This window comes from Bos taurus, chromosome 7 (assembly GCF_002263795.3).
Source record: "Bos taurus isolate L1 Dominette 01449 registration number 42190680 breed Hereford chromosome 7, ARS-UCD2.0, whole genome shotgun sequence".
Lineage (NCBI taxonomy): Eukaryota > Metazoa > Chordata > Mammalia > Artiodactyla > Bovidae > Bos > Bos taurus.
The window spans coordinates 95,014,830-95,040,281 of NC_037334.1; the positions used below are offsets into that span (position 1 = coordinate 95,014,830).

General features: G+C 43.3%; 2 protein-coding genes across 5 annotated transcripts in view; one reads left to right on the top strand and one right to left on the bottom strand.

The window, feature by feature from the left end:
• The window catches only part of SPATA9 (spermatogenesis associated 9), a 60,318-nt gene extending 38,330 nt beyond the window's left edge, over positions 1 to 21,988 (bottom strand). For both annotated transcript variants that reach the window (XM_059888368.1, XM_024994575.2), the window contains exon 1: positions 21,894 to 21,988. The gene's annotated coding sequence lies outside the window, so the exon portion shown is untranslated. The remainder of the gene's footprint in view (positions 1 to 21,893) is intronic.
• The window catches only part of RHOBTB3 (Rho related BTB domain containing 3), an 86,261-nt gene continuing 81,923 nt past the window's right edge, over positions 21,115 to 25,452 (top strand). For all 3 annotated transcript variants that reach the window (XM_024995328.2, XM_015472367.3, XM_002689396.7), the window contains exons 1-2: positions 21,115 to 21,774; positions 21,932 to 22,157. In XM_024995328.2, coding sequence (XP_024851096.1) covers positions 21,773 to 21,774; positions 21,932 to 22,157 — 228 coding nt within the window. In that variant the 5' untranslated portion in view covers positions 21,115 to 21,772. The remainder of the gene's footprint in view (positions 21,775 to 21,931; positions 22,158 to 25,452) is intronic.

The window sequence follows — 25,452 nt, forward strand, 5'->3', positions numbered from 1 at the left end:
TCCTGGCTGCAGCCGTCATTTCCACCACAGCCCGGCTGCAAAGGGGCACCCCAATACCTGCCTGTGCCCCCTTCCACGTCTGTGATGGGAGACCTGTGGCCTGGTTTCTGCAGCACGTGCTGCGACATGTGATGTCCACGTGTCGGAGCGAAGCCAGGCCTGGGATGAGGAAACCTGGGACAGAGTACAGTCGCCAGCTTCCAGGAGGTTCGAGAACCCCTGGAGTTTAGAGGTGCAGTCCTCAGGGCCTGTGCAAAGGTAGCCTGCCCAGAGCCGGATATGGCACAGGCAGCTAGCAGAGGTTGTCTTGGCCTCTCCTCCAAGACCTTGCTGCTGCTGCTAAGTCGCTTCAGTCTTGTCCGACTCTGTGCGACCCCATAGACAGCAGCCCACCAGGCTCCCCTATCCCTGGGATTCTCTAGGCAAGAACAATGGAGTGGGTTGCCATTTCCTTCTCCAATGCATGGAAATGAAAAGTGAAAGCAACCCCATGGACTGCAGCCTACCAGGCTCCTCCGTCCATGGGATTTTCCAGGCAAGAGTACTGGAATGGGTTGCCATTGCCTTCTCCAAGACCTTATTCCTCCCCAACTTTGCATGCCCTTGGGGGCTGAGTGCCATCCCAGAGGACTGCTCTTCTGCCTAAAATCCCAGACACTCAGGCCCAGGTGTTTGGACCTGACGGTGGAGAAGAGCAAATGGAGGTGAATGTGCCTGACTTCATTTGTGATGAAAACTGCAGGCCCAAGGGATAGGGGTCCTGCCAGACATCATTTTGAAGAAAAGGGACAACGGTTTTTAGGGAGAAAGCCTAGCAACAGTATCAGAAGAAAGATTTAATCCCCAAAGCTAACACCTTTTCAAATTTTGTCAACTCAGTAACCTTTAGTTTTCAGACGTTTCTTCACCCTCAATCCATTCCCCCACCTAAAGTATCGAGTTTTTTTGTTAAATCACACCAATAATAATTTTGGAAAAATCATAAAAAATAATGTGGTAACATGATGTGATGTGAATATGGGAATCCTAAGATTAAAAGTCAAGGGACCCTGGGATATTAGTGTCAGGCCTGATCTGACCACCTGTAGGAACTACCATCACTTAATCCCTCAGCTCAAATTTATTAGTCAGTAAAGTGAAGGAGTTGAAATAGAGATTTTCAAAACTTTGTGTTTGACCTTAGCAACTGTCCTACATTATCACTGATAGTCATTACATATTTTGGTAACTGTAATTGTCCCAGGATCAAAGCCAAAAATTAGGGCACTTAGCACAGGGAGATCAGGTGTGCTGCAGTCTATGGGTCATAAAGAGTAGGACATGACTGAGCAACTGAACTGACTGAGGCTTCCCTGTCCTTCACTATCTCCCAGAGTTTGCTCGAACTCATGTACATTGAGTCTGTGATGCCATCCAACCATCTCATCCTCTGTTGTCCCCTTCTCCTGCCTTCAATCTTTCCCAGCATCAGGGTCTTTTCTAGTGAGTCAGCTCTTGGTGTCAAGTGGCCAAAGTATTGGAGCTTCAGCTTCAGCATCAGTCCTTCCAACAAATAATCAGGACTGATTTCCTTTAGGATGGACTGGTTTGATCTTCTTGCAGTCCAAGGGACTCTCAAGAGTCTTCTCCAACACCACACTTCAAAAGTATCAGTTCTCTGGCACTCAGCCTTCTTTATAGTCCAGCTCTCACATCCATACATGACTACTGGAAAAACCAAAGCTTTGACTAGATGGACCTTTGTCGGTAAAGTAATGTCTCTACTTTTTAATATGCTGTCTAGGTTTGTCATAACTTTTCTTCCAAGGAGCAAGTATCTTTTAATTTCATGGCTTTAGTCACCATCTGCAGTGATTCTGGAGCCCAAGGAAATAAAGTCTGTCACTGTTTCTATTGTTTCCCCATCTATTTGCCATGAAGTGATGGGACCAGATGCCACGATCTTAGGTTTTTGAATGTTGAGTTTTAAGCCAGCTTTTTCAATCTCCTCTTTTACCTTCATCAAGAGGCTCTTTAGTTCTTCTTTGCTTTCTGCATAAGGGTGGTGTTATCTGATTACCCTCCATAATATTGGTGAGCCTCATCCAATGAATCGAAGGCCTTAAGAGAACAAAGACTGATTTCCCCTAAGAAGGAAGTCTGCCAGCAAACGGCCTTTAGACTTGATATATGCTCTCCCCTAGGTCTGTAGTATACTGGCCTAACCTGAAGGTTTTGTTTTTATCAAGCCTCCACAACTACATGGTCCAATTCCTTAAAATAAATCTCTCTCTTTTATATACATATAGTATTTTTTATATGCATACACATACACTTACATATCCTGTTGTTTCTATTTCTCTGGCTAACCCCAGGGACTGAAACGAGCCCAGTGAGCCCTTGGAGAGATGCTGCAGGAGAAGCCAGGGAAGGGATTATATCCTTTCTCATTCTGCTCCCTTTGATCTTCCCATTGACTAAATGCAACTAAAAGGCAGAAAGGAAAATGAGCCTATGAATATAGTTTACACAAGCTAGGTTTCCAGCATACAGAGCAAGGTGGAGGTAAGAGATGAGCAGGCCTCGGGCAAAGAGTTAAACTCATTAAAAACAAAAAAAGCTTAGAAATCATTACCATAAAATTCAGAAAAGTGGTCACCTTCTGAAGGGTGAGAAGGTAAAAGGATCCAGAAGGGATACATGGGTTGGGGGTATTTCCTTATTAGAATGTTGACTAAATGATTGTTTGTCTTATAGTTATCCATTAACTATATACATCTATGTTTTGTACTTTTTATAGATTTCATAATTTAAAAGTTTAAGGAAGAAAACAATATTTAACCATAAGAACTTTTATAATACATGAATTCTAACAGTCACAATCATTTTCCAGGTAAGCAAGTTTGTAGCACCTAAAATGAGTCTCTTTAAAACACTAGAAAGTTTATTATAGACAGTATACAAGTCCTGACAAGTTAGAGAACTAAGTATCTCAGAACTCAAAACTTTTTTTTAAAAAGTTGCTTCCAGCCAGAGGGGGAAGAAAGAATACTACCTGGAGATTTGGACATGTTTATTAACAAATGCTGAGAGTAAAGAAGAGTAGAAAGGTAAACGGTGAAGACAGAAGAAAAGGGACACAGACAGAGCAGTCCCTCCGCTGTCAAAAGGGGAAGCCCATACACCACCACCAAAGCAACGAGCCTTGAGTAAGATAAAGGATATTTACTGTACTGGGACTAAAGGAAAAAGAAAAGGATGTATGTGGCTGCATGTAAAATTGTCAGTTTAGCAGTGGGAAGCTGAGACAGTTCCCCACCTGACGCTTCCTTTTTCTCCCTGATGAAGAGGTGGTGGACAGTGAGAAGGCTTGGACCACTTTGGAAAACAACAGCATCAACTACGTTTGCCAGGCAGTACCAAATGCCTGATTGAAGAATGGAGACCATGAATTTGTAGCACCATTAATCTGCAGAGTTTTGTGGTTTTCTACAGTAAAATTTAGCCACCCAGGGACAGCAACAGGAGAAAGAGAGAGAAGTGGGAGTTTGGTTTCTCTTGGATCTCAGAGAACAGAAATTCTTTAGGAGGATGGAGAAGTAATGGTCTGGTTCTCCTCCTCCACTCAGATTGGAATTCCACAAGGTAAACTGAAAACTTTCTGTACAAAGCCAAGTATGGGCTAACCTAGATGATCAGGATAAGGTACAGCTGGGCCCGCAACAAGGATATCAGGGAACAGGGCATGGTGGGTTAAACTGGCTATAAAGTTTTTAAGAAGAATTTGCCAGAGAAATGCCCTTCTATTGAGTAGTGGGTGGTGATGGGGTCCAGACTGGCTCTGGAAGACTCCAAGTTTTTAGGTCACTCCTTGATATGAGAATCTAGAAGTACAAAATACAGGTGCATTATACACAGTTGTTTGCATACCTGTTCAGCAGGTTATCAAGTTCCTTTTAAGTACTGGTTAAGAAGCATACTTAGAAGGTGGCTGTGAATATGGTGCCTTTGAGAATTCCATGATTCTCAAGAGCTGACTCATTGGAAAAGACCTTGATGCTGGGAAAGATTGAAAGTAGGAGGAAAGGAGGGGGACAGAGGATGAGATGGTTAGATGGCATCACGGACTCAGTGGACATGAAGTTGGGCAAACTCTGAGATGGTGAGGGACAGGGCAGCCTGGTGCGCTGCACCCATGGAGGCACAGTCGGACACGACTGAACAACAACAAAATTGTGAATGGCTACTGGATAATCTTCACAGCTAACCCCATCATGCAGACAGCTATCAGCCCTTTGGGCTTCCCTGGTGGCTCAAAAAGTAAAGAATCTGCCTATAATGCAGGAGACCTGAAATCAACCCCTGGGTCGGGAAGATACCCTGGAGGAGGGCATGGCAACCCACTCCAGAATTCTTGCCTGGAGAATCCTATGGACAGAGGAGCCTGGCAGGCCTACAGTCTATGGGGTCGCAAAGAGTCGGACATGACTGAGCGACTAACAGTTTTACTTTCAAAGGGCTGAAACCTGTCAAAATCAGAAGATAGAACTTTAGAAAACCGATCAAGGCATACATTCACTTACTGCAGTTTGCTCTGGAAAATAATGTCTCCATACACAATTTAATGCTGCCATAATTCTAATTAAATTGTAAACACCTTGGTATCAAAAGGTCCTGTACCTTAGGTGCTTTATAGATGTCTGTTGAGCTGAGAAGGTAATGAAGGGCTTCCCATGTAGACTTACCTAAAGGGAAAAGAAAATGCTGGCCACATATCCTAGATTTCCAGGCCCATTGATAGTTAACCTTGTGACTATAAATGAATAAATAGTTTACACACTGGCCTCTTGTGCATTGGGTTAGCACAACCTTCAACCCTTACGTATGATCAACTCTGGACACCCTAACAAAATAAAGCTTCAGGGCTTGCAAAAACCAAGGAATGAGCCCTGGAAAATGTGACTCAGCTGAGGCAATGTCATCCTGAGGCCAGCTTGAGCAACTCAGCTGGCCTCTCCCTGTGACATTTCTAGCATGGTGGTTTAGAACAGTGACTCTATTTAAATCAATCTGTCCTCCTACAATAAAAAAAATCTTTGAGATCATGGTGGAGTCGTTAGCAAAACATTGTTGTAATCATCATTAATGCAAGAGGACTGGGTAATTTATTAGAAATCACAGTGAATTAATAAAAAGCACTGGAAGAAAATGCCTCCTATTCTAGAGTCCAGCCTGGGGAGTTACAAATTGTGTACAGTTTGTGACTGTTCCTGTGTAGCAACCTACTAACAGACTGTTCCATTTCAAGGCTACAGCTAGTGAGTACTAAAACATGTGTAACGAAACAAAACAAACTCTGCTTTTGTGTCTGTTTTGTATTTTTTATATTATGCTATACTTCACTGCTTCTTGCATTATGCCAGGGTTGCACATTTCTGAGTGTCTCATTCTTTTTGTTCATAGAGCCATCGACCTTTCTCACAATTCTGAAGAGTTCGACATAATGACCCATAAAAACAAGATCTTTCCCAATGTGGGAAGCATTCCAGTTACAAATACTGATTATTCTTCTGTTTCTGTTGACCCACAAAAATATAGTTTCTTAACTAATCAGTTCAAAAAAAAATGTTGCTTTCTAGATTTCACTAGAGTTTTCTTGCCCCTCAGAATTTCATAAATTCTCTTTAAGATTTCATAAATTCTCTTTAAGTCATAATGTAAACAAGGCTTATCCTTTCATTTTAGCTGGTGCCAAGTAATTTAACTATTACCTTTATATTAAATCAACAATGATATACTATGGTTTAAGGAGAACGTTTGAGAAGACAAAAAAAAAAAAAAAAAAAATCCTGGGCTTATGGTGGGCAACTTATGCCATTACCTGGGTGGCAGGTTAGGCATTGGGAATATTAGGGCTTTACTCTACCTCTCATTCGGAGAAGGCAATGGCACCCCACTCCAGTACTCTTGCCTGGAAAAATCCCATGGGCGGAGGAGCCTGGTAGGCTGCAGTCCATAGGGTCGCTAGGAGTCGGACATGACTGAGCAACTTCACTTTCACTTTTCACTTTCATGCATTGGAGAAGGAAATGGCAACCCACTCTAGTGTTCTTGCCTGGAGAATCCCAGGGACGGGGGAGCCTGGTGGGCTGCCATCTCTGGGGTCGCACAGAGTTGGACACGACTGAAGCGACTTAGCAGCAGCAGCAGCAGCAGCAGCAGCAGCAGCAGCAGCAGCTACCTCTCATTTCGGGGATATTCAGTGGAAAATTTGAGAGGCTCTGCTTGCCACTGGGATTAATCCAGAACTGACTTTGCTTTTGCTTCCCCTGTTTATCACTTCACGGAGGAAGGTTTGAATGCCATTTAATGTAGATTGAATTGCCTGGTCTCACTCTAGCCTTGACTGGTAAGGAGCTTGTAACACTAGAACATCTTGACGAAGCACATGAGACAAGCCCCTGCATTAGCAGAAACTGTGTTTGCCCTGTAGGAGTAGGAACCTATTGGTTGAAAAGGGGGTTGGATCTGGCTACAGCGGGGATGGGGTGGGGGAGAAACTGGAAGCACAGCTGGAGAGATGATAATAATCACACAAGTCCAGATGTTTTAATTTAAAGGTGAGAGGAGACAATATCCATCAATAATAATTCTCCAGTCCCAGATTTAGACTTTTTAAATTGAAGGGGCTCTAAAAAAGGAGTGTGGAGAGCAATGCTAGTAAAAATGTGTCCACAGGGATCTCTGGAAAAAGTGACAGAAGCAGGAATCAAAGGAAGAGAATATAACATCCTTCAGATAAGTTGAATGATCTGTTATAATGCCAAAAGGACTATTCCCCAAGAATACAAGTTGCTGACTTAATGGTATCAGTAGGGCTTGCCTCAGGAAAAATATCACTAAGAAAATTTCAATTGTTGTTTACTGTAAACAGTGTCTAATTGCAGACAGGGTCACAGACACAAAAGTGGAAAGTATAAAGCAAGTTTCTAAAAAAAATAAGGATCAGCAGTACTGCACGAGGCCAGAAGTCATGTTAAGCAACTTGTGATAGCTGTTGAATGAAATAGGAGAATGTGCATGTGAAAGCATGCTTGTGAAATGTTCCCATTAGGACGATGCCTAGTGGATGGCCTAGGCAGGGATGCATGCACTTGAACAGATCAAATAAAAGGAGTACAAGAGACGAGGAAGACTTAGGGATTTACCACTGGAAACTGCATAACTTCTATTACAGTTAAAACTGGAGACAGATGATAGGAATATTGAAAACAATCTATTTTTAAATATATTTCAGTTCTGCAAAAGGGCTAGCAACAAAATATTACACCATTCAAATTTAATATCCTATATTTCTGTAGGTCTACACATGGAAAACTTCACAAGATGTTATGCATAAATAAATCACACAATCAATATGCTTGATTATGATATTTACATATATTTTTTCCCCCAAGGCCAAATAGCAGAGCAGGCATCAGTTCAGTTCAGCTGCTCAGTCGTTTCCGACTCTTTGCGACCCCATGAATTGCAGCACGCCAGGCCTCCCTGTCCATCACCAACTCCCGGAGTTCACTCAGACTCACGTCCATCGAGTCAGTGACGCCATCCAGCCATCTCATCCTCTGTCGTCCCCTTCTCCTCCTGCCCCCAATCCCTCCCAGCATCAGGGTCTTTTCCAATGAGTCAACTCTTCACATGAGGTGGCCAAAGTACTGGAGTTTCAGCTTTCGCATCATTCCTTCCAAAGAAATCCCAGGGCTGATCTCCTTCAGAATGGACTGGTTGGATCTCCTTGCAGTCCAAGGGACTTTCAAGAGTCTTCTCCAACACCACAGTTCAAAAGCATCAATTCTTCAGCGCTCAGCCTTCTTCACAGTCCAACTCTCACATCCATACACGACCACAGGAAAAACCATAGCCTTGACTAGACGGACCTTTGTTGGCAAAGTAATGTCTCTGCCTTTGAATATGCTATCTAGGTTGGTCATAACTTTCCTTCCAAGGAGTAAGCGTCTTTTAATTTCATGGTTGCAATCACCATCTGCAGTGATTTTGGAGCCCCAAAAAATAAAGTCTGACACTGTTTCCGCATCTATTTCCCATGAAGTGATGGGACCAGATGCCATGATCTTTGTTTTCTGAATGTTGAGCTTTAAGCCAACTTTTTCACTCTCCTCTTTCACTTTCATCAAGAGGCTTTTTAGTTCCTCTTCACTTTCTCCCATAAGGGTGGTGTCATCTGCATAGCTGAGGTTATTGATATTTCTCCCGGCAGTCTTAATTCTAGCTTGTGTTTCTTCCAGTCCAGTGTTTCTCATGATGTACTCTGCATATAAGTTAAATAAGCAGGGTTGGTCTTGACGTACTCCTTTTCCTATTTGGAACCAGTCTGTTGTTCCATGTCCAGTTCTAACTGTTGCTTCCTGACCTGCATACAGATTTCTCAAGAGGCAGGTCAGGTGGTCTGGTATTCCCATGTCTTTCAGAATTTTCCACAGTTTATTGTGATCCACACAGTCAAAGACTTTGGCATAGTCAATAAAGCCCCAAGGCCAGGGGCGGCAACCCGGGAGGAGCAACCCCATGCCCGAGGCCAGGGACGGCGGCTGGGAGGAGCAACCCCACATCCAAGGAGTGGTGGCTGCGGGGGCACAGGAGGGCCTAGAGGAGATATCCCACGTTGAAGGTCAGGAAGGGTGGCGGTGAGGAGATACCCCTCGTCCAAGGTAAGGAGCAGCAGCTGCGCTTTGCTGGAGCAGCCGTGAAGAGATACCCCACGCCCAAGGTAAGAGAAACCCAAGTAAGACAGTAGGTGTTGCAAGAGGGCATCAGAGGGCAGACACACTGAAACCATACTCACAGAAAACTAGTCAATCCAATCACACTAGGACCACAGCCTTGTCTAACTCAATGACTCTAAAGAAAGCTGAGCACCAAAGAATTGATGTTTTTGAACTGTGGTGTTGGAGAAGGCTCTTGAGAGTCCCTTGGACTGCAAAGAGATCAAACCAGTCAAACCTAAAAGAAATCAGTCCTGAATGTTCCTTGGAAGGACTGATGTTGAAGCTGAAACTCCAATACTTTGGCCACCTGATGCGAAGAACTGACTCACTAGAAAACACCCTGATGCTGGGAAAGACTGAAGGCAGGATGAGAAGGGGATGACAGATGATGAGATGGTTGGACAGCATGATCAACTCAATGGACATGAGTCTGAGCAAGCTCCAGGAGTTGGTGATGGACAGTGAAGCCTGGCGTGCTGCAGTCCCTGGGGTCGCAAAGAGTTGGACATGACTGAGCGACTAGTCAATCTAGTCACACTAGGACCACAGCCTTGTCTAACTCAATGAAACTAAGCCATGCCCGTGGGGCAACCCAAGACGGGAGGGTCATGGTGGAGAAATATGACAGAATGTGGTCCACTGGAGAAGGGAATGGCAAACCACTTCAGTATTCTTGCCTTGAGAACCCCATGAACAGTATGAAAAGGCAAAACGATAGGATACTGAAAGAGGAACTCCCGAGGTCAGTAGGTGCCCAATATGCTACTGGAGATGAGTGGAGAAATAACTCCAGAAAGAATGAAGGGATGGAGTCAAAGCAAAAACAATACCCAGCTGTGGATGTGACTGGTGATAGAAGCAAGGTCAGATGCTGTAAAGAGCAATATTGCATAGGAACCTGGAATGTCAGGTCCATGAATCAAGGCAAATTGGAAGTGGTCAAACAAGAGATGGCAAGAGTGAATGTCGACGTTCTAGGAATCAGCGAACTGAAATGGACTGGAATGGGTGAATTTAACTCAGATGACCATTATATCTACTACCGGGGACACGAATCCCTCAGAAGAAATGGAGTAGCCATCATGGTCAACAAAAGAGTCCGTAACGCAGTACTTTGATGCAATCTCAAAAACGACAGAATGATCTCTGTTCGTTTCCAAGGCAAATCATTCAATATCACAGTAATCCAAGTCTATGCCCCAACCAGTAATGCTGAAGAAGCTGAAGAGCAGGCATAGTAAAGGCCAAAAACCCAGGTTTCTTTGAAGTTCAAACCTTTGAAAAGGGCTGGTAAGAGAGAGGCTATCCTGATTCCAAGAAATATATGTTCTGGCATTTTTAAAGCAACATTTTAACTGAAAACAGAACAATTGTTTGAAAAACATGATTGGGGACAATAACACAGATGAACAGATATGTTCAAACAAACACACAAATGAACATCTTAGACCTTTTCTGAAAGAGCTTACAGTAGTTGGCTTTTGTATATACATGGTACGGATTCTCACTTCAGCTTCTCCAAACAGAATGAATGATATTGCAGCCTTGTAGTTTACAAGAGATCCAAAAATTTAGAAGAAAACTGCTGACTGTTTCTCTGAGAAGAGTTATCCAGATAATAAAAAGAGGAACATCAACTTTTCTCAAGACTGAGGGTATGGTTACTGACTCTGCTACCTGACTTTGCTTGCATTACTTATGTGGAGTACTGCAAGCTCTGGTGGTTTAAAAAAAAAGAAAAAGCTAATCTTGAATTCTGTGATTTTTGTGTAAATTTGCAAACGTTTATCTTTCATTAGATTAGTTAGTACAATACAAATACATTTTTTACTGGGCTGATTTCTAGGCAAGTAGGTCTGCGGTTTATCTGTGTTACCTTCTCCTATCTCGCCCTTACTTCCTCTCTCACAGCCGCCCTTGCAGCACCAGGTAGCCCAGCATCCTGTCCTGCTTCCTGGCAGACCAGGACTCCACTGTGATATCCTAAGCTTCCTCTGTAAGACACAGACTCAGACGCCAGACCAGTAGTCTCTAAACTTTTTGACTGAGCATCCTATTGTAAGAATTTTGAGTATACCCCCAATATCTTTATAAATGACAAACATCAGTTCAGTTCAGTTCAGTCACTCAGTCGTGTCCAACTCTTTGCGACCCCATGAATCACAGCAAGCTAGGCCTCCCTGTCCATCACCAACTCCTGGAGTTCACTCAAACTCATGTGCATCGACTCGGTGATGCCATCCAGCCATCTCATCCTCTGTCGTCCCCTTCTCCTCCTGCCCCCAATCCCTCCCAGCATCAGAGTCTTTTCCAATGAGTCAACTCTTTGCATGAGGTGGCCAAAGTACTGGAGTTTCAGTTTTAGCATGTATTACTGTTAATATATTGTGACCACAGTAAAACACATTGAAATGGAAAATTTTCAAAAGATGAGATAAGGATAAAGTAAATCACATTAAAAAAAACTTTTTAAAATGTATTACTAATAATTCAAAATATATTTTTCTCTAGAATGTTATTGCCGACAAATCTTTTATGGAGAATAACAATTGAATATGCTTAATGAAAAAACTAAGATCATGGCATCCGGTCCCATCACTTGATGGCAGGTCGAAGGGGAAAAAGTGACAGATTATATTTTCTTGGGCTCCAAAAATCACTGTGGATAGTGACTGCAGCCATGAAATTCAAAGACGCTTGCTCCTTGGAAGGAAAGCTATGAAAAACCTAGACAGCATATTAAAAAGCAGAGACATCACTTTGCCAACAAAGGGCAAGGCAATCAAAGCTCTGGTTTTTTTAGTGGTCATGTATGGATGTGAGAGTTGGACCATAAAAAAGGCTGAGCACTGCAGAATTGATGCTTTTGAACTGTGGTGTTGGAGAAGACGCTTGAGAGTCCCATGGACTGCAAGGAGATCAAACCAGTCCATGCTTAAGGAAATCAACCCTGAATATTCATTGGAAGGACTGATCCTGAAGCTCCAATACTCTGGCCACCTGATGCAAAGAGCCGACACAGTGGAAAAGACCTTGATGCTGGGAAAGATTGAAAGCAAAAGGGGAAGAAACCAACAGAGGATGAGATGATTAGATAGCATCACTGACTCAATGGACAAGAATTTGAGGAAACTCTGGGAGTCAGTGGAGGACAGAGAAGCCTGGCGTGCTGCAGTCCATGAGGTCAAAAAGAGTCGGACACAACTTAGCGACTGAACAACAACAACATTATGTTTTAAAACCTGGTTCAACATTTTGTGATACAGCAACACAGATGTCTGCTTTTAAGTTAGTTTATTTAAAGGCTCTCTGAAAAGAGCTCACAAAGATATGGGAATTTAAATGGAAGAACTGCTCCATTAGCTGGGTTGCTAAATCATACTTATATACTCCAGGAGATAGTGAAGGACAGGGAAGCCTTGCGTGCTGTAGTTCATGGGGTTGCAAAGAATCAGACATGACTTAGCAATTGACCACCACCACCAATTTATTTTTCAGTCTTATCACTTATTATGCGAAGATTTTGGTTAAATCTGATGGATATATTTCCATCTTCAGTTCAGTTCAGTCACTCAGTTGTGTCCGACTCTTTGCGAACCCATGAATCGCAGCACACCAGGCCTCCCTGTCCATCACCAACTCCCGGAGTTCACTCAGACTCACGTCCATCAAGTCAGTGATGCCATCCAGCCATCTCATCCTCTGTCGTCCCCTTTTCCTCCTGCCCCCAATCCCTCCCAGCATCAAGAGTCTTTTCCAATGAGTCAACTCTTCGCATGAGGTGGCCAAAGTACTGGAGTTTCAGCTTTAGCATCATTCCTTCCAAAGAAATCCCAGGGCTGGTTGGATCTCCTTGCAGTCCAAGGGACTCTCAAGAGTCTTCTCCAACACCACAGTTCAAAAGCATCAATTCTTCGGTGCTCAGCCTTTTTCACAGTCCAACTCTCACATCCATACATGACTACTGGAAAAACCATAGCCTTGACTAGACGGACCTTTGTTGGCAAAGTAATGTCTCTGCTTTTGAATATGCCCTCTAGGTTGGTCATAACTTTTCTTCCAAGGAGTAAGCATCTTTTAATTTTATGGCTGCAGTCACCATCTGCAGTGATTTTGGAGCCCCAAAAAACAAAGTCTGACACTGTTTCCACTGTTTCCCCATCTATTTCCCATGAAGTGATGGGACCAGATGCCATGATCTTCGTTTTCTGAATGTTGAGCTTTAAGCCAACTTTTTTGCTCTCCATTTTCACTTTCATCAAGAGGCTTTTGAGTTCCTCTTCACTTTCTGCCATAAGGGTGGTGTCATCTGCATATCTGAGGTTATTGATATTTCTCCCGGCAATCTTGATTCCAGCTTGTGTTTCTTCCAGTCCAGCGTTTCTCATGATGTACTCTGCATAGAAGTTAAATAAACAGGGTGACAATATACAGCCTTGACGTACTCCTTTTCCTATTTAGAACCAGTCTGTTGTTCCATGTCCAGTTCTAACTGTTGCTTCCTGACCTGCATACAGATTTCTCAAGAGGCAGGTCAGGTGGTCTGGTATTCCCATGTCTTTCAGAATTTTCCACAGTTTATTGTGATCCACACAGTCAAAGGCTTTGGCATAGTCAATAAAGCAGAAATAGATGTTTTTCTGGAACTCTCTTGCTTTTTCCATGATCCAGCAGATGCTGGCAATTTGATCTCTGGTTCCTCTGCCTTTTCTAAAACCAGCTTGAACATCAGGAAGTTCACGGTTCACATATTGCTGAAGCCTGGCTTGGAGAATTTTGAGCATTACTTTACTTGCATGTGAGATGACCATCTTACCTAATGTTATTCAAATGGTTTAAAAAAACCTATAAGATAACCAGAGTTTTTATAGGTTACATGTATTTTCAATCACAAAACACAGAGTGGGTGAGGGGTTGCTAACTGGAGCTAGTTATTTGAGTTTGAATCACAGCTCCCAGAGTCTCACTATTTGTATAGCTGTGGGCAAGTAAATTAGCCTCTCTATGCTATAATTTTCTCTCCTGTAAATTAGGATTAGAACCTACTCGATAGGGTTATTTAAAAGTCAATATTTATAAAGCACTTAATATATCTGGCGTATGATGTGACATGTATGTGTGCTTAGTCGTGTCCGACTCTTTGCAACCCAATGGACTGCAGCCCACCAGGCTCCTCAGTACATAGAATTTGGACCAGGCAAGAATACTGGAGTGGATTGCCATTTCCTCCTCCAGGGAATCTTGCCGACCCAGGAATCGAACCCGCATCCCCTTGTCTTCTGCATTGGCAGGCAAATTCGTTGCTATTGAGCCACCTGGGAAGCCCCCTGTCTGGCATATATTAACTGTTATTTAAGTGTATTAAGAAATAGAGAGAGAATTCTCATGCCCTGCTACTGGGAGTGTAATACTTAAAACCACTTTTAAAATCAGTTGGGTACTATCTACCAAAATTAGAGGTAGACTTACCCTGTGATCTAGCATATGCACCAAGATACTATATTTTAAAACAAGAGTAGTCTTTCGTGGCTTTGCTTGACAGTTCAGTTCAGTTGCTCAGTCGTGTCTGACTCTTTGCAGCCCCAAGGACTGCAGCATGCCAGGCTTCCCTGTCTATCACAAACTTCCGGAGTTTGCTCAAACTCATGTCCATAAGTCGGTGATGCCATCCAACCATCTCATCCTCTGTCATCCCTGTCTCCTCCTGCTTTCAATCTTTCCCAGCACTAGAGTCTTTTCCAAGGAGTCAGCTCTTCGAATCAGGCTTTGCTTGGAATAGGCTAAAACTAGAAATAACCCACACGGGCATCTAAAATGGAATGGATAGGTAAATAGTAATTTATATATCCACCGGATGCTATTTAGCAATAAAAAGGAATAATAGGGACAAACCACAGCTACAACAACATAAATAAATCTTACAAATGAAGATGAGCACAAGAACCAAGACACAAAAGAGTATATAGAGTGTATAGAGTATATATATAAGACTCAACTTATATACCCACTCCAGTGTTCTTGCCTGGAGAATCCCAGGGATGGGGGAGCCTGGTGGGCTGCTGTCTATGGGGTCACACAGAGTCGGACACGACTGAAGCGACTTAGCAGCAGCAGCAGCAACTTACATAAAGTTGAGCAACAAGAAAAACCAGAATATCAGCTTAGGAATGCACGTATAGATAGTAAAACTGTAAGGAAAAATAAACAAATAGTCATCACAAAAATCAGGCTCATGATTCTAAGAAAAAGAATGGAACTGTAACTGAGAAGGGGCAGCTGTGAGTTGGGGGCAGTGTGTGTGTGTGCACCCTTGCACGAGTGCTGATAACGCTCCACTTTCTGCACCGGGAGATTGCTTAGGAATGCTTACTTTATAATTATTTATTAACTACATGCATTGGTATTATGCACTTTTCTGTATGTGCTATATTTTACAGTGAAGAAGCATTTTTAAAAACTGCTATACAAGTTTTGTTTTCACAAAATTAACCTTAGTTTCTGGCTCCAGCTTCTTTGCTGGGAAAACTGCTTATGAGAAATACCTCAAATGAATTCCATGTGGTTGCTCTCACTGTAAGCTTGGAATCCTTCCTTTCTTTAAACATTTTTTTTTTTTTTTTTAAGTCTAAGTAACTCACTCACAGAAGTTTTGCATAAAATAAAGTTTGTTTTTTTAAAGTCAATTGTTGAAAATACCATCATAAGTTGTATTAGAGAAAGAATATCTCTCTACTACAGCTTTCCTTTAGTGGCTCACAGAACTGTCATTTTTAAAATGTATTTCATTACTGAAACACAATCTAGTAAATACCACACTGAAACAGAATCTACTCAACACCATAACATGAGACATATTGAAAACATCTGTGCTTTTTGTTTAACATTATAGTAAACTTCCCACATTGTGTAACATGTTCCAATACTGGTGTCTTTAGGTCTTTAGCAATGTTTTATATTCACTCAAGGTATTTGCTATCAAAGGAATGCAGTATTTCCCCCTCATTTGTGTTCCATGTGTTGCTGGGAATAACACATCTTCACAAGAAGAAAACTATTTTCCCAGTGATATGTTGCTTTTTGACTTTTTAAGGAAGCTCCGAAAAGACTTCATAGCACTTATAATTGGTGAATTTTCTTTAAAGTATTGCTTGAATCGTTCATTCCTTAAACATTTTAGAAATATCATTGAGCTTTATCTTCAAGTTTGGATGTCCAGTTTTTAGTTCATTTCAGTCGCTCAGGCGTGTCCTACTCTTTGCGACTCCATGGACTGCAGCACACCAGGCCTCCCTGTCCATCACCAACTCCCAGAGTTTTCTCAAACTCATGTCCATTAAGTTGGTGATGCCATCCAGCCATCTTGTCCTCTGTCCTCCCCTTCTCCTCCTGCCTTCAATCTTTCCCAGCGTAAGAGTCTTTTCAAATGAGTCAGTTCTTCGAATCAGGTAGCCAAAGTATTGGTTTCAGCTTCAGCATCAGTCCTTCCAATGAACAACCAGGACTGATCTCCTTCAGGATGGACTGGTTGGATCTCCTTGCAGTCTGAGGGACTCTCAAGAGTCTTCTCCAACACCACAGTTCAAAAACTGGACTTTAAAAGTCCAGTTTTTAAGTGATTAGCTAATTGTGATAGGGCTTCCCTCGTAGCTCAGCTGGTAAAGAATCTACCTCCAATGCAGGAGACTCCAGTTGGATTCCTAGGTCATAAAGATCCTCTGGAGAAGGAATAGGCTACCCATTCCAGTATTCTTGGGCTTTTCTGGTGGTTCAGACAGTAAAGAATCTGCCTGCAATGCAGGAGACCTGGGTTTGATCCCTGGGTTGGGAAGATCCCCTGGAGAAGGGAACAGCTACCCACTCCAGTATTCTGGCCTGGAGAATTCCATGGACAGAGGAGCCTGATGGGCTACAGTCCATGGGGATCACAAAGAGTCAGACATGACTGAGTGACTTTCACTTTCACTCAGAACATTATCTATTAACTGTAATACATCCTTCAGGTGAAGATGTTAGCAAAAGTAACTATAAATCCATGCCTAAAACAGTTTTTAAAAATTTACTTTTAATTGGAGAATAATTCCTTCACAATGCTGTGTTGGTTTCTGCTGTAACAATGTGAATGAGCCATCAGTAAACATACACCCCCTCCCTCCCACCCACCCCGCTAGGTTGTCAGAGCACCGGGCAGAACTCCCTGTGGTACACAGCAACTTCCCACTACCTGTCTATTTTACACAGGATGGTGTATCTACGTCAAGGCTACTCTCTCAGTTCGTCTCACCCTCTCCTTCCTCTGCCGTGTCCACGGTCCATTCTCTAAGTCTGTTAAAGCAGTTTTTAATGATTATTGCCAACTGATTGTCAATCTGATTAGTCATTAGTTTTTCACCTTACCATGTGACTCCCAGAGAGTGCCCGAAATGTCAGTTCAGTCCATTGTGTTTGCCCGTTCTTGCATTATTAACATTGTCTCCATTGATCCATGCTGCAATAGTTTACTTAAACGTCATCTATAAATCCATTTAGTCAGATACAGAAACTGCAACATGTGGCAATATGTTACCGATACATATGTATATCTATGGGTGATTCATATTGATGTTTGGCAGAAACCAATACAATTCTGTAAAGCATTTATCCTTCAGTTAAAAAACCATATAAAAAAAGTGAACAAAGGAGAGAGTCTTCCCCTCTCCCACTGTGTGCTGAGGTGCTCCCACCCTCTCCCTGGAACACCCTGAATGCCTGCCCACTTTGGGATCAAATGGGGGTGCCACCACCAACCCTCACATTAAATATCAGCAGAGCTTAATTTCTTTCCTTTTTTTTGGGGGGGGGGGTAAAAAATAAATGTTTGAAGATAAAAATTCAAATACCTTTTCTGGAATCTCAGGGGTCGATGCTGGCTCCCCACTTTGGAGATGCATCTTACACTCATACATGGTTATATTTTATCTCAGGATAAGATCATCTATCTGAATGAATATGAAATGATGGCATGCCAGCCAGGAAAACAAAAACATACTGTTAAGGCTGTAGGTCCTTCCTTATCTGTGTGTTCTGCGGTGACCTTGAGGTGGGAGGACATAGATAATCCAATTTGTTACACACTGGCAAAAGTGAAAACAAACAAACCCTTAATGCTACTAATGAGGGAAACTACAAATATATAAACCCAATAAAAATTGTACATAAAAGAGAAATGATTATTTAAAAGGTAGTCTTTAAGATAATTATGAAAAAAAGTCTTTAAGATATTGGGAAATGGACCATCAGTGATACTGTGTGACTAGCTCCTATAATAACTGACCCCAAAATATCTGGTTTAATTCAATAAAGATCTATTTTCTCACTCAGAGTACAGTGCATGCCATGAGGAGGCTCTGCTGTAACTAATAATTCAGAGACTCAGATTGCTTCCAAGCTGCAGATCAAACACAGTCAAGCACATGGCTTCAAGGTTGACCTGCCTTCATCCAGTTGGGAGATAGCCAAATGAAAAAACATGGAGATGGTACACTCCTTAACTGCTCAGGAGGGATCATATTCCACTAGTGAGAACTAATCTCATGGCCCTGCTGCTGCTGCTGCTAAGTTGCTTCAGTCATGTCCATCTGTGTGTGACCCCAGAGACGGCAGCCCACCAGGCTCCCTCATCCCTGCGATTCTCCAGGCAAGAACACCGGAGTGGGTTGCCATTTCCTTCTCCAATACATCAAAGTGAAAAGTGAAAGTGAAGTCGCTCAGTCGTGAAGTTGCTCAGTCGTGTCCAACTCTGTGCGACCCCAGAGACGGCAGCCCACCGGGCTCCCCCGTCCCTGCAATTCTCCAGGCAAGAACACTGGAGTGGGTTGCCATGCATTCTCCAATGCATGAAAGTGAAAAGTGTGAAGTCGCTCAGTCGTGTCCGACTCCTAGCGACCCCATGGACTGCAGCTCACCAGGCTCCTCCATCCATGGGATTTTCCAGGCAAGAGTACTGGAGTGGGGTGCCATTGCCTTCTCCGAATCTCATGGCCCTATCTACATGCAAAAACTCTGGGACATGTCCTTTTTCTATGGCGCCTGGAAGAGAAAATGGGTTTGGTGAGCATCCAGCTAGTCTTTGTCAAATAAACAGAGTTGGTCTAGGGATTCCAAGGTTGTAACTTGGGTATCACCAAGTCTGACTTTGGAAATCTCTTGGGTAGCCTCTACCACTCTCATTTCTGCCTGCTGTAATGAAGGCATCAGAACACCAGCACTAATTTTAGCTCTTGCTGTTCCCTGAATAAGCCATGATCATCCGCATCTCTACATCTTTGCATGTGATTTGCATATAAGGTCTGTCCGTTCTTTCTAGTATTTCTAACCTCCCCTTCTTCCCAAGCTAGCAGGCTTCTCCTCCTCTTCTAAGACCTAAGACAGTGCTTACTTCCTCCATGCACTTCTCTCTGATGACAAAGAAGGCACAGATCTCTTCTTAACATTTACTGAACTTTATCTTTGTACTTTGTTCCTACCTGTATTACTGAATGCATAAACCTGCATGATAATTTTTAAGGAACAAGTACATTTTCAAAAGGATCAGACGCACCAATATTCATAACACAGTGACCATTAATAATAGATTTAGCTTCTCAAGAATAAGGACTGGGTCTTATGTATCTTAATATCTCTCATGTGTACCAGCACTGGCCTGGCTTACATACTCAATAACTGAGGAAAAACTGAATGCTGTCTGCCAGGTTCCAGCAACTTCCCAGCTTCCCAACCCTTCCTGCCCCTTTCCAGCAACTCTAACTCTCTCTGCCTTGTGGTAAAATGCATTAAACACAACATTTACCTTTGCCACCATTTAAAAATGCACATTTTCATATGCACCTTGTTTGCAATAGTTCTTTTCACATTTTCATCTTACAAAACAGAAACTCTACACTCATTGAACTCCGAATTTTCCTCTTCCAGAAGCTCCCTTAAAACCAGCATTCTGCTTTCTAAGAGTCTAACTACCTGAGATATCTCTTGTAAGTAGAATGATGCAGTCTTTGTCTTTCTATGACTAGCTTATTGCCCTCAAGATTCATTCATGTTGCAACATGTGACAGGATTTCCCTATTTTCTTAGACAGAATAATATTTCTTTCTATGTATATACCACATTTTCTATATCCATTCAACCATTCCGATGTCTTTGCTTTTGACTTGGGGTTACTGGCGGCGATTGATGACCCATGAGAAAAGATGATCTTGTATTATTTTGGGGTGCTTCTAGAGACTAAAAGAGAAACTATACTGGGTGCAAAGGAAAATATGATTTTTAAACATCAGTGACTTACATAAAGAATGCCCCCTCATTATACCCTATCTGAGCATGAGAAACTATTAAACCCCTTTCAACTGAGCAGCCGGGGCCCACAATAAAAAGCTGCTTACATTCCAAACGCCTCTCACCCTAGGGTTTTCACTGCCCTACTCAGCACCTCCTGTTTCATAGCCTCAAAATAGCTCTGTTGAGAAAAGAAACAGCAACATTTTAAAGTAGGGCAAAATAAATAAAGGGATAAACAAGAACTCTTTCAACACGGAGCACTTGCGAGAATTTTCCTGTTTATGGAGAGGCAGAGCCCCAGAGTAAACTCTGGCTCCTCTTCGAATCCAGTGGATTCCAGTGTTCACTTGCATCGAGGAATTTGAGGCCCTTTGGGGACACTGACAGCCTTTAGTTCAAGGCGTTATCATGAAAGAATCTAAAGTATCCTTGCATTAGCATGATCGTTATTTTTTCAGCTGGCCTGAGGAGCTATTATTAAACATGTAGCCATAATGCGTACCGAAAAATCCCCCACGTAAGCTCGCATTTGGTCTGTAAACACGTTAAACAACCTCACGCGTAACGACTTCCTACAGCTATCACAATCAGAACCTCAACACTTAAAACAAAACAAAATCCTCCGGCTTTTGGTCAAAAAAGATGCCAAATATAGCTTGAAGTAGTAAATAATCCTCCCGGGAAGCGACGTTCGCGAATTAATCGGTGCGTGAACAAAGAACCCTTTCTGCACTACGATGAATGTTGCCTTTCTTTTTTTTCTCCAAGTATGATTGTAGAAAACAGCTGTACTACATGTTGACAAATGACCAAGCGGCAGACTTGGTAAAAACACTTTTGGTCAAGGCCAAGAAGAGGGGGAGGGAAAAAAAGGGTGGGTGGGGGGGGCTGCTGGAGCGGCCACGGGGCTGGATTCCCTGGCTTCCCTTACCTTTTTTTTTCCCCCTAGTCTTTAGGGAGCAGGGGCCGCAACCGCCCATCACCACACCCCGCCTCCCCCCCACCCCTTTCCCCGGCTCGGCTCCGGTTACAGCCTTTCGAGTTGAACAAACTTGCTGCCGGCGGATTGGTGACCGGGAGCTCTCGGGCCGGGGCGTCGTATTTATTAATTTATATTCCGCGGCGCCCCGCGCGGGCCGTTCCTTTGTATCCGGCCCGCCGCCGCCGCCGCTGCCCGGGCTCGGGGGGGAGCCTCAGCGGGGAGCGAGGCCCCCGCGTCCGCCCGAAGACACCCCCCCACCCCCTCCAAGGCCGGCACGTGCGGCTGCCGCCCGGCCCGCAGAGAGGGGCGGAGGCCCGGCTTCTCCCCCACCCGCCGCTGAGCCAGAAGCAAGAGGCGCGGCTGCGGGCCGCCCGGCCGGGAAAGCGCGGCGCCCGGCGAGTCTCCGCGGCGGCGGCGGCGGGGGCCCGGCAGCGGGAACGGCGGGTCCCCCCGCCCCGGGATGCGCCCCGGCACTTCCTGACTGGCTGGCGGCGCGCACGCGGCCCCCGGAGCTCGCTCGCCCGCCCGCTCTGCGTCGGCCGCGCCGCGCTGGAGGCGCGCGAGGAGGGGGAGACGCGGCCCGGGATGAGCTGATTGCTGGGGGGCGCGCGTGGTGGTGGTGGGGGGCGGAAACCACGCCGCCGCCTGGCCCCTGCAGGCCGCGAGGAGCCGACCTTTCTCCCCGTCGCCGCCCGGCCCCGGGGGACTGGAGATCATGTACGTACGCGTCGGGGGCCCGCTCTGGTCTCCAGCCCCGGCGCGTGCCGTGCGCCCCACCCCGGGCCCGGGGGGCTCTCGCGCGCCCGTCCTCGCCGCGCGCTGTCCCCCGCGCTCACCAAGCGCCTCTTCTCCCCCCCGGTCTCGGCCGCCTTAGGTCCATTCACATCGTGGCGCTGGGGAACGAGGGGGACGCGTTCCACCAGGACAGCCGGCCGTCGGGGCTCATCCGCGCCTACCTGGGGAGAAGCCCGCTGGTCTCCGGGGACGAGAGCAGCTTGTTGCTGAGCGCGAGCGGCGCGGCCGCGCGGCCCGTGTTCACCGAGTATCAGGCCAGCGCGTTTGGGAACGTCAAGCTGGTGGTCCACGACTGTCCCGTCTGGGTAAGGGGGCTGACGGAGCTTTCCTTTTCTTTCTTTTCTCCCCCCGCCTCCCCTTTCATGAATGTCAACGTCCGGGTTACCGGGGGAGAGTTTTCTTTTTTCTTTTTTTCTTTATTTTAACATTTTGGGGAAAGTCTTTGGTCCTTCGTTTCAGGGGCAGGGGCTAGCCTAATCAAAGAACACTCTTAGAAGGAAAAAAAAAAAAAAAAAAGCCCCAGTGAGAATGTGAAGCACTTAGGCGTACGTTTCACGATTGTGGGTTGTCTCTTGGTTAAGACAGCTGATCCTTAAATGTCTCAACCCCAAGGGACGCGGGTCACTAAGTTTCACCAGCAGAGAGCAGTGTTTTTTTTTTGTTTGTTTGTTTGTTTTTCATGCCTATCCTGTGTAGATGATATAGTAATATGAGTGTTCTAAAAATAAAGATCTCTGAAAGCTCAACAGAGCCAAAATACATTTCACTGGGGGCCAGCTCAGAAATAGGACCCCTGGAAGGGAGGGGGAAAGTCAGGGACTGAGAATTAAATTTAAACGAGTCGTTTATAGCACTTTGAAAAAATTTTTAATTAGTTTTTAAGTTTAATAGTGCAGATGTTACTGATATATTTAGCCATTTCTTTTTCCTGACCCGTAAATCAGAAATATTACTGATAATATTTTGGGACTTGAAAAAAGCTTTAAAATTTGCGATGATTAGAAGAAATTGTAATGAAGTTGATAAATGCTAGTCTAATTCTTGAGTGATAAAAGAAGAAAGAAATCCACACCCTGATGGTATAAATGCTTTTCAGTACACAGTAGCATCCAGAATGTGTTCATGGAATCTTATTTCAAAGTTTCTGAGTCTTTACTCGTATAGAGTCTACATTGCAGCTAAGTGTTCTATTTTATAACAGAAGAAGGTTTAAGGTTTGAAAAAAATACAGGTTATCCTTATGTGAGATTTACATTTAAACCACAGTTTTAAAAAAGTGAAATAGGGACTATAGGCTATACCTATACAAAGATAGGATACACCTTTCCAAAGAAATGTATAAAATGTCCGTAAACGCATTTCTTATGTGGATTTCCATATTTACAGAAAGGAAAGATCACTTGTCCAAATAAATTTTCAGCTAAAAAGTAAATTTATGTCAGTTGACTAAAATAAATGAAAAACAGGCCTTTTCAGTCTAACAGGGAGGCTGTTAAACTCCTAATTATGACATTGATGATGCTGATCATAAGAAGCGTGGGTAGAGAACTTACTGGCTGGAGTCCATGCAAGCAAATGAAACCCTTCTTCCCCTTTGATCATTTCATTGTGAAAAATCTTACAATCTAAAAACTTACTGTGTCTATACTCAGTTGGAACAAATATTGAGTGAAGAGAGTAACTAAATGTAGGGGAAATAAGCTGAATTAGGATGTTAGGATGACCTTTTCTGTTTTTTTTGTTGTTGTTGTTATTGTTGTTTTGAGCAGTTAACTCCTGTTGATGTTATTATTAATAATTTAACAAAAAGCAGTACTTGTGATCCCATGGATTGTAGTAAATGAAATCTTCCAAATCAGTTAAAATTAACCTTTGTCGTCTAGATTTTTGATTGTTACGTTTTATTATTCTAATCACCTTTGTTTGGTTAGACTCTGGCCCTTTTTAAGGCATTGAGTTTGTATGTAACCAGGCGCAGTTTTCTGGGTTATAATGGTCTTCAGGCATAGTAGAATGTGTTTGTAGAGCTACTCTTTATAAGATGCTTTTCTTCTCTAGGTGGTAAGTAAAAGCCCATTGGGGGTATGAACGTTGATTGTATTCATCAGCTGGTATTTGACATGTACTGAATCAGAGTATTAAACACAGCAAAGCAGATAGAGCACAAGTTTTGCTATCAAAAGGACCTGATTTCAGATCCTCACCTTGGTACTTAGTGGCTGTGTTCCTGGGTAAAGTCACTCATCCTCTTTTGGCCTTATTTTCCCTGTGTGTAAAATAAACATAATAGTCACCCCTCCACCCCCTGCTAGAGCTATGCCAAAGAGTAAATGAGAGAATAGTGTAAAGTTCTTAGCATCCAGACTGGAATGTAGTAAATACTTAAAAGTGGTAGTATTTATCACAACTTTAACATAGCCATGTATTGCTTACACTAAGGGAAGGTAAAGTTTTCCTACATATCATTCAAGATTTACACACAAGTACACAGAGGCAGCTTGTTAGTACTTAGCATTAATAGATGCTGTATTGCAGCCCCATAACCAAGTAGAATGGAATTGTTGTTTCACTGTAAAAATTCAGATTCTTTTTAAAAGATCAGTTCCATTCCCCAACTGTGGCTCCAAGCCTCGTGTTGCATAACTAGCCTGAGGAAATCCTGGAACTGATTTATGAGGGTTGGGAGAATTTGATTTCCTTCGTATTTCTAGAAATCAGTGGAACATTTTCTCTTTGAGATGGTTTGAAGAAATGTGGCGTTGTTTCCTTGGAGTTAGAATGAGATAGTTGTGCCCTTCTTTCCTGGGTTTCTTCTGTAGGTCTGCTGCCCTGCTCTGGATCTTTGCCATTTATACTTGGCACTTTAAATAAATGAGTTTCAAATTCATTTTATGTAGCTTATTATTTATTAATAGTATGTCTCTCAAATCCACATTTAAAAAAAAATTTATTTCATTTCTAGATCTTTTCCTGTTTACCAGAAATATTCCATAAAAAGCCATGAGGTAATATATGCACACATTTCTTCTGCAGGGTTTGAAGCTCTGATTTGCATTTAAAAATAAAATTAGTTATAGTCTTTATATCCTCAATACCACAGAGTTAATGAAGCCAAAACCCATTTCCTCATAATATTTTCCCTTAAATGTCTCCTTTTTCCTTCTTCACCTCTCCAGTATTCTGGAATTTTGAACCATTTGGAATGCAAAGAGCAGCTCCTTTTGATTTGTTCTCTCAGAGTTAGATGGCTGCTTGATATTGCTCCCACTTCTTTCGTTTGTTTGTCCCACTCATCTGACTTTGTCCTCTTTCTTTACTGTACTCCCATACCCTGTTGTACTTACACACTTTGAGCTTGAATACTATAACAGATACAGTTGGAACTGAATGGGTTTTGTGGTTTGGGATTTGGAAATTAGCATAGAGCTCTGCTGGGAAGCTTTCACATTTTCTTGATCTGTGTCCCATTCCACTTTTCCCTCTTCTTACATCCTCCACGATATTCAAGGTTTTGCCTTTGCTGTTTGTAGCCCCATGGTTGGCCTCTTTTTTTTTTCTGTTTTCATTTTTAAGTCTTCCTCTAAAAACGCTGTGTCAGTC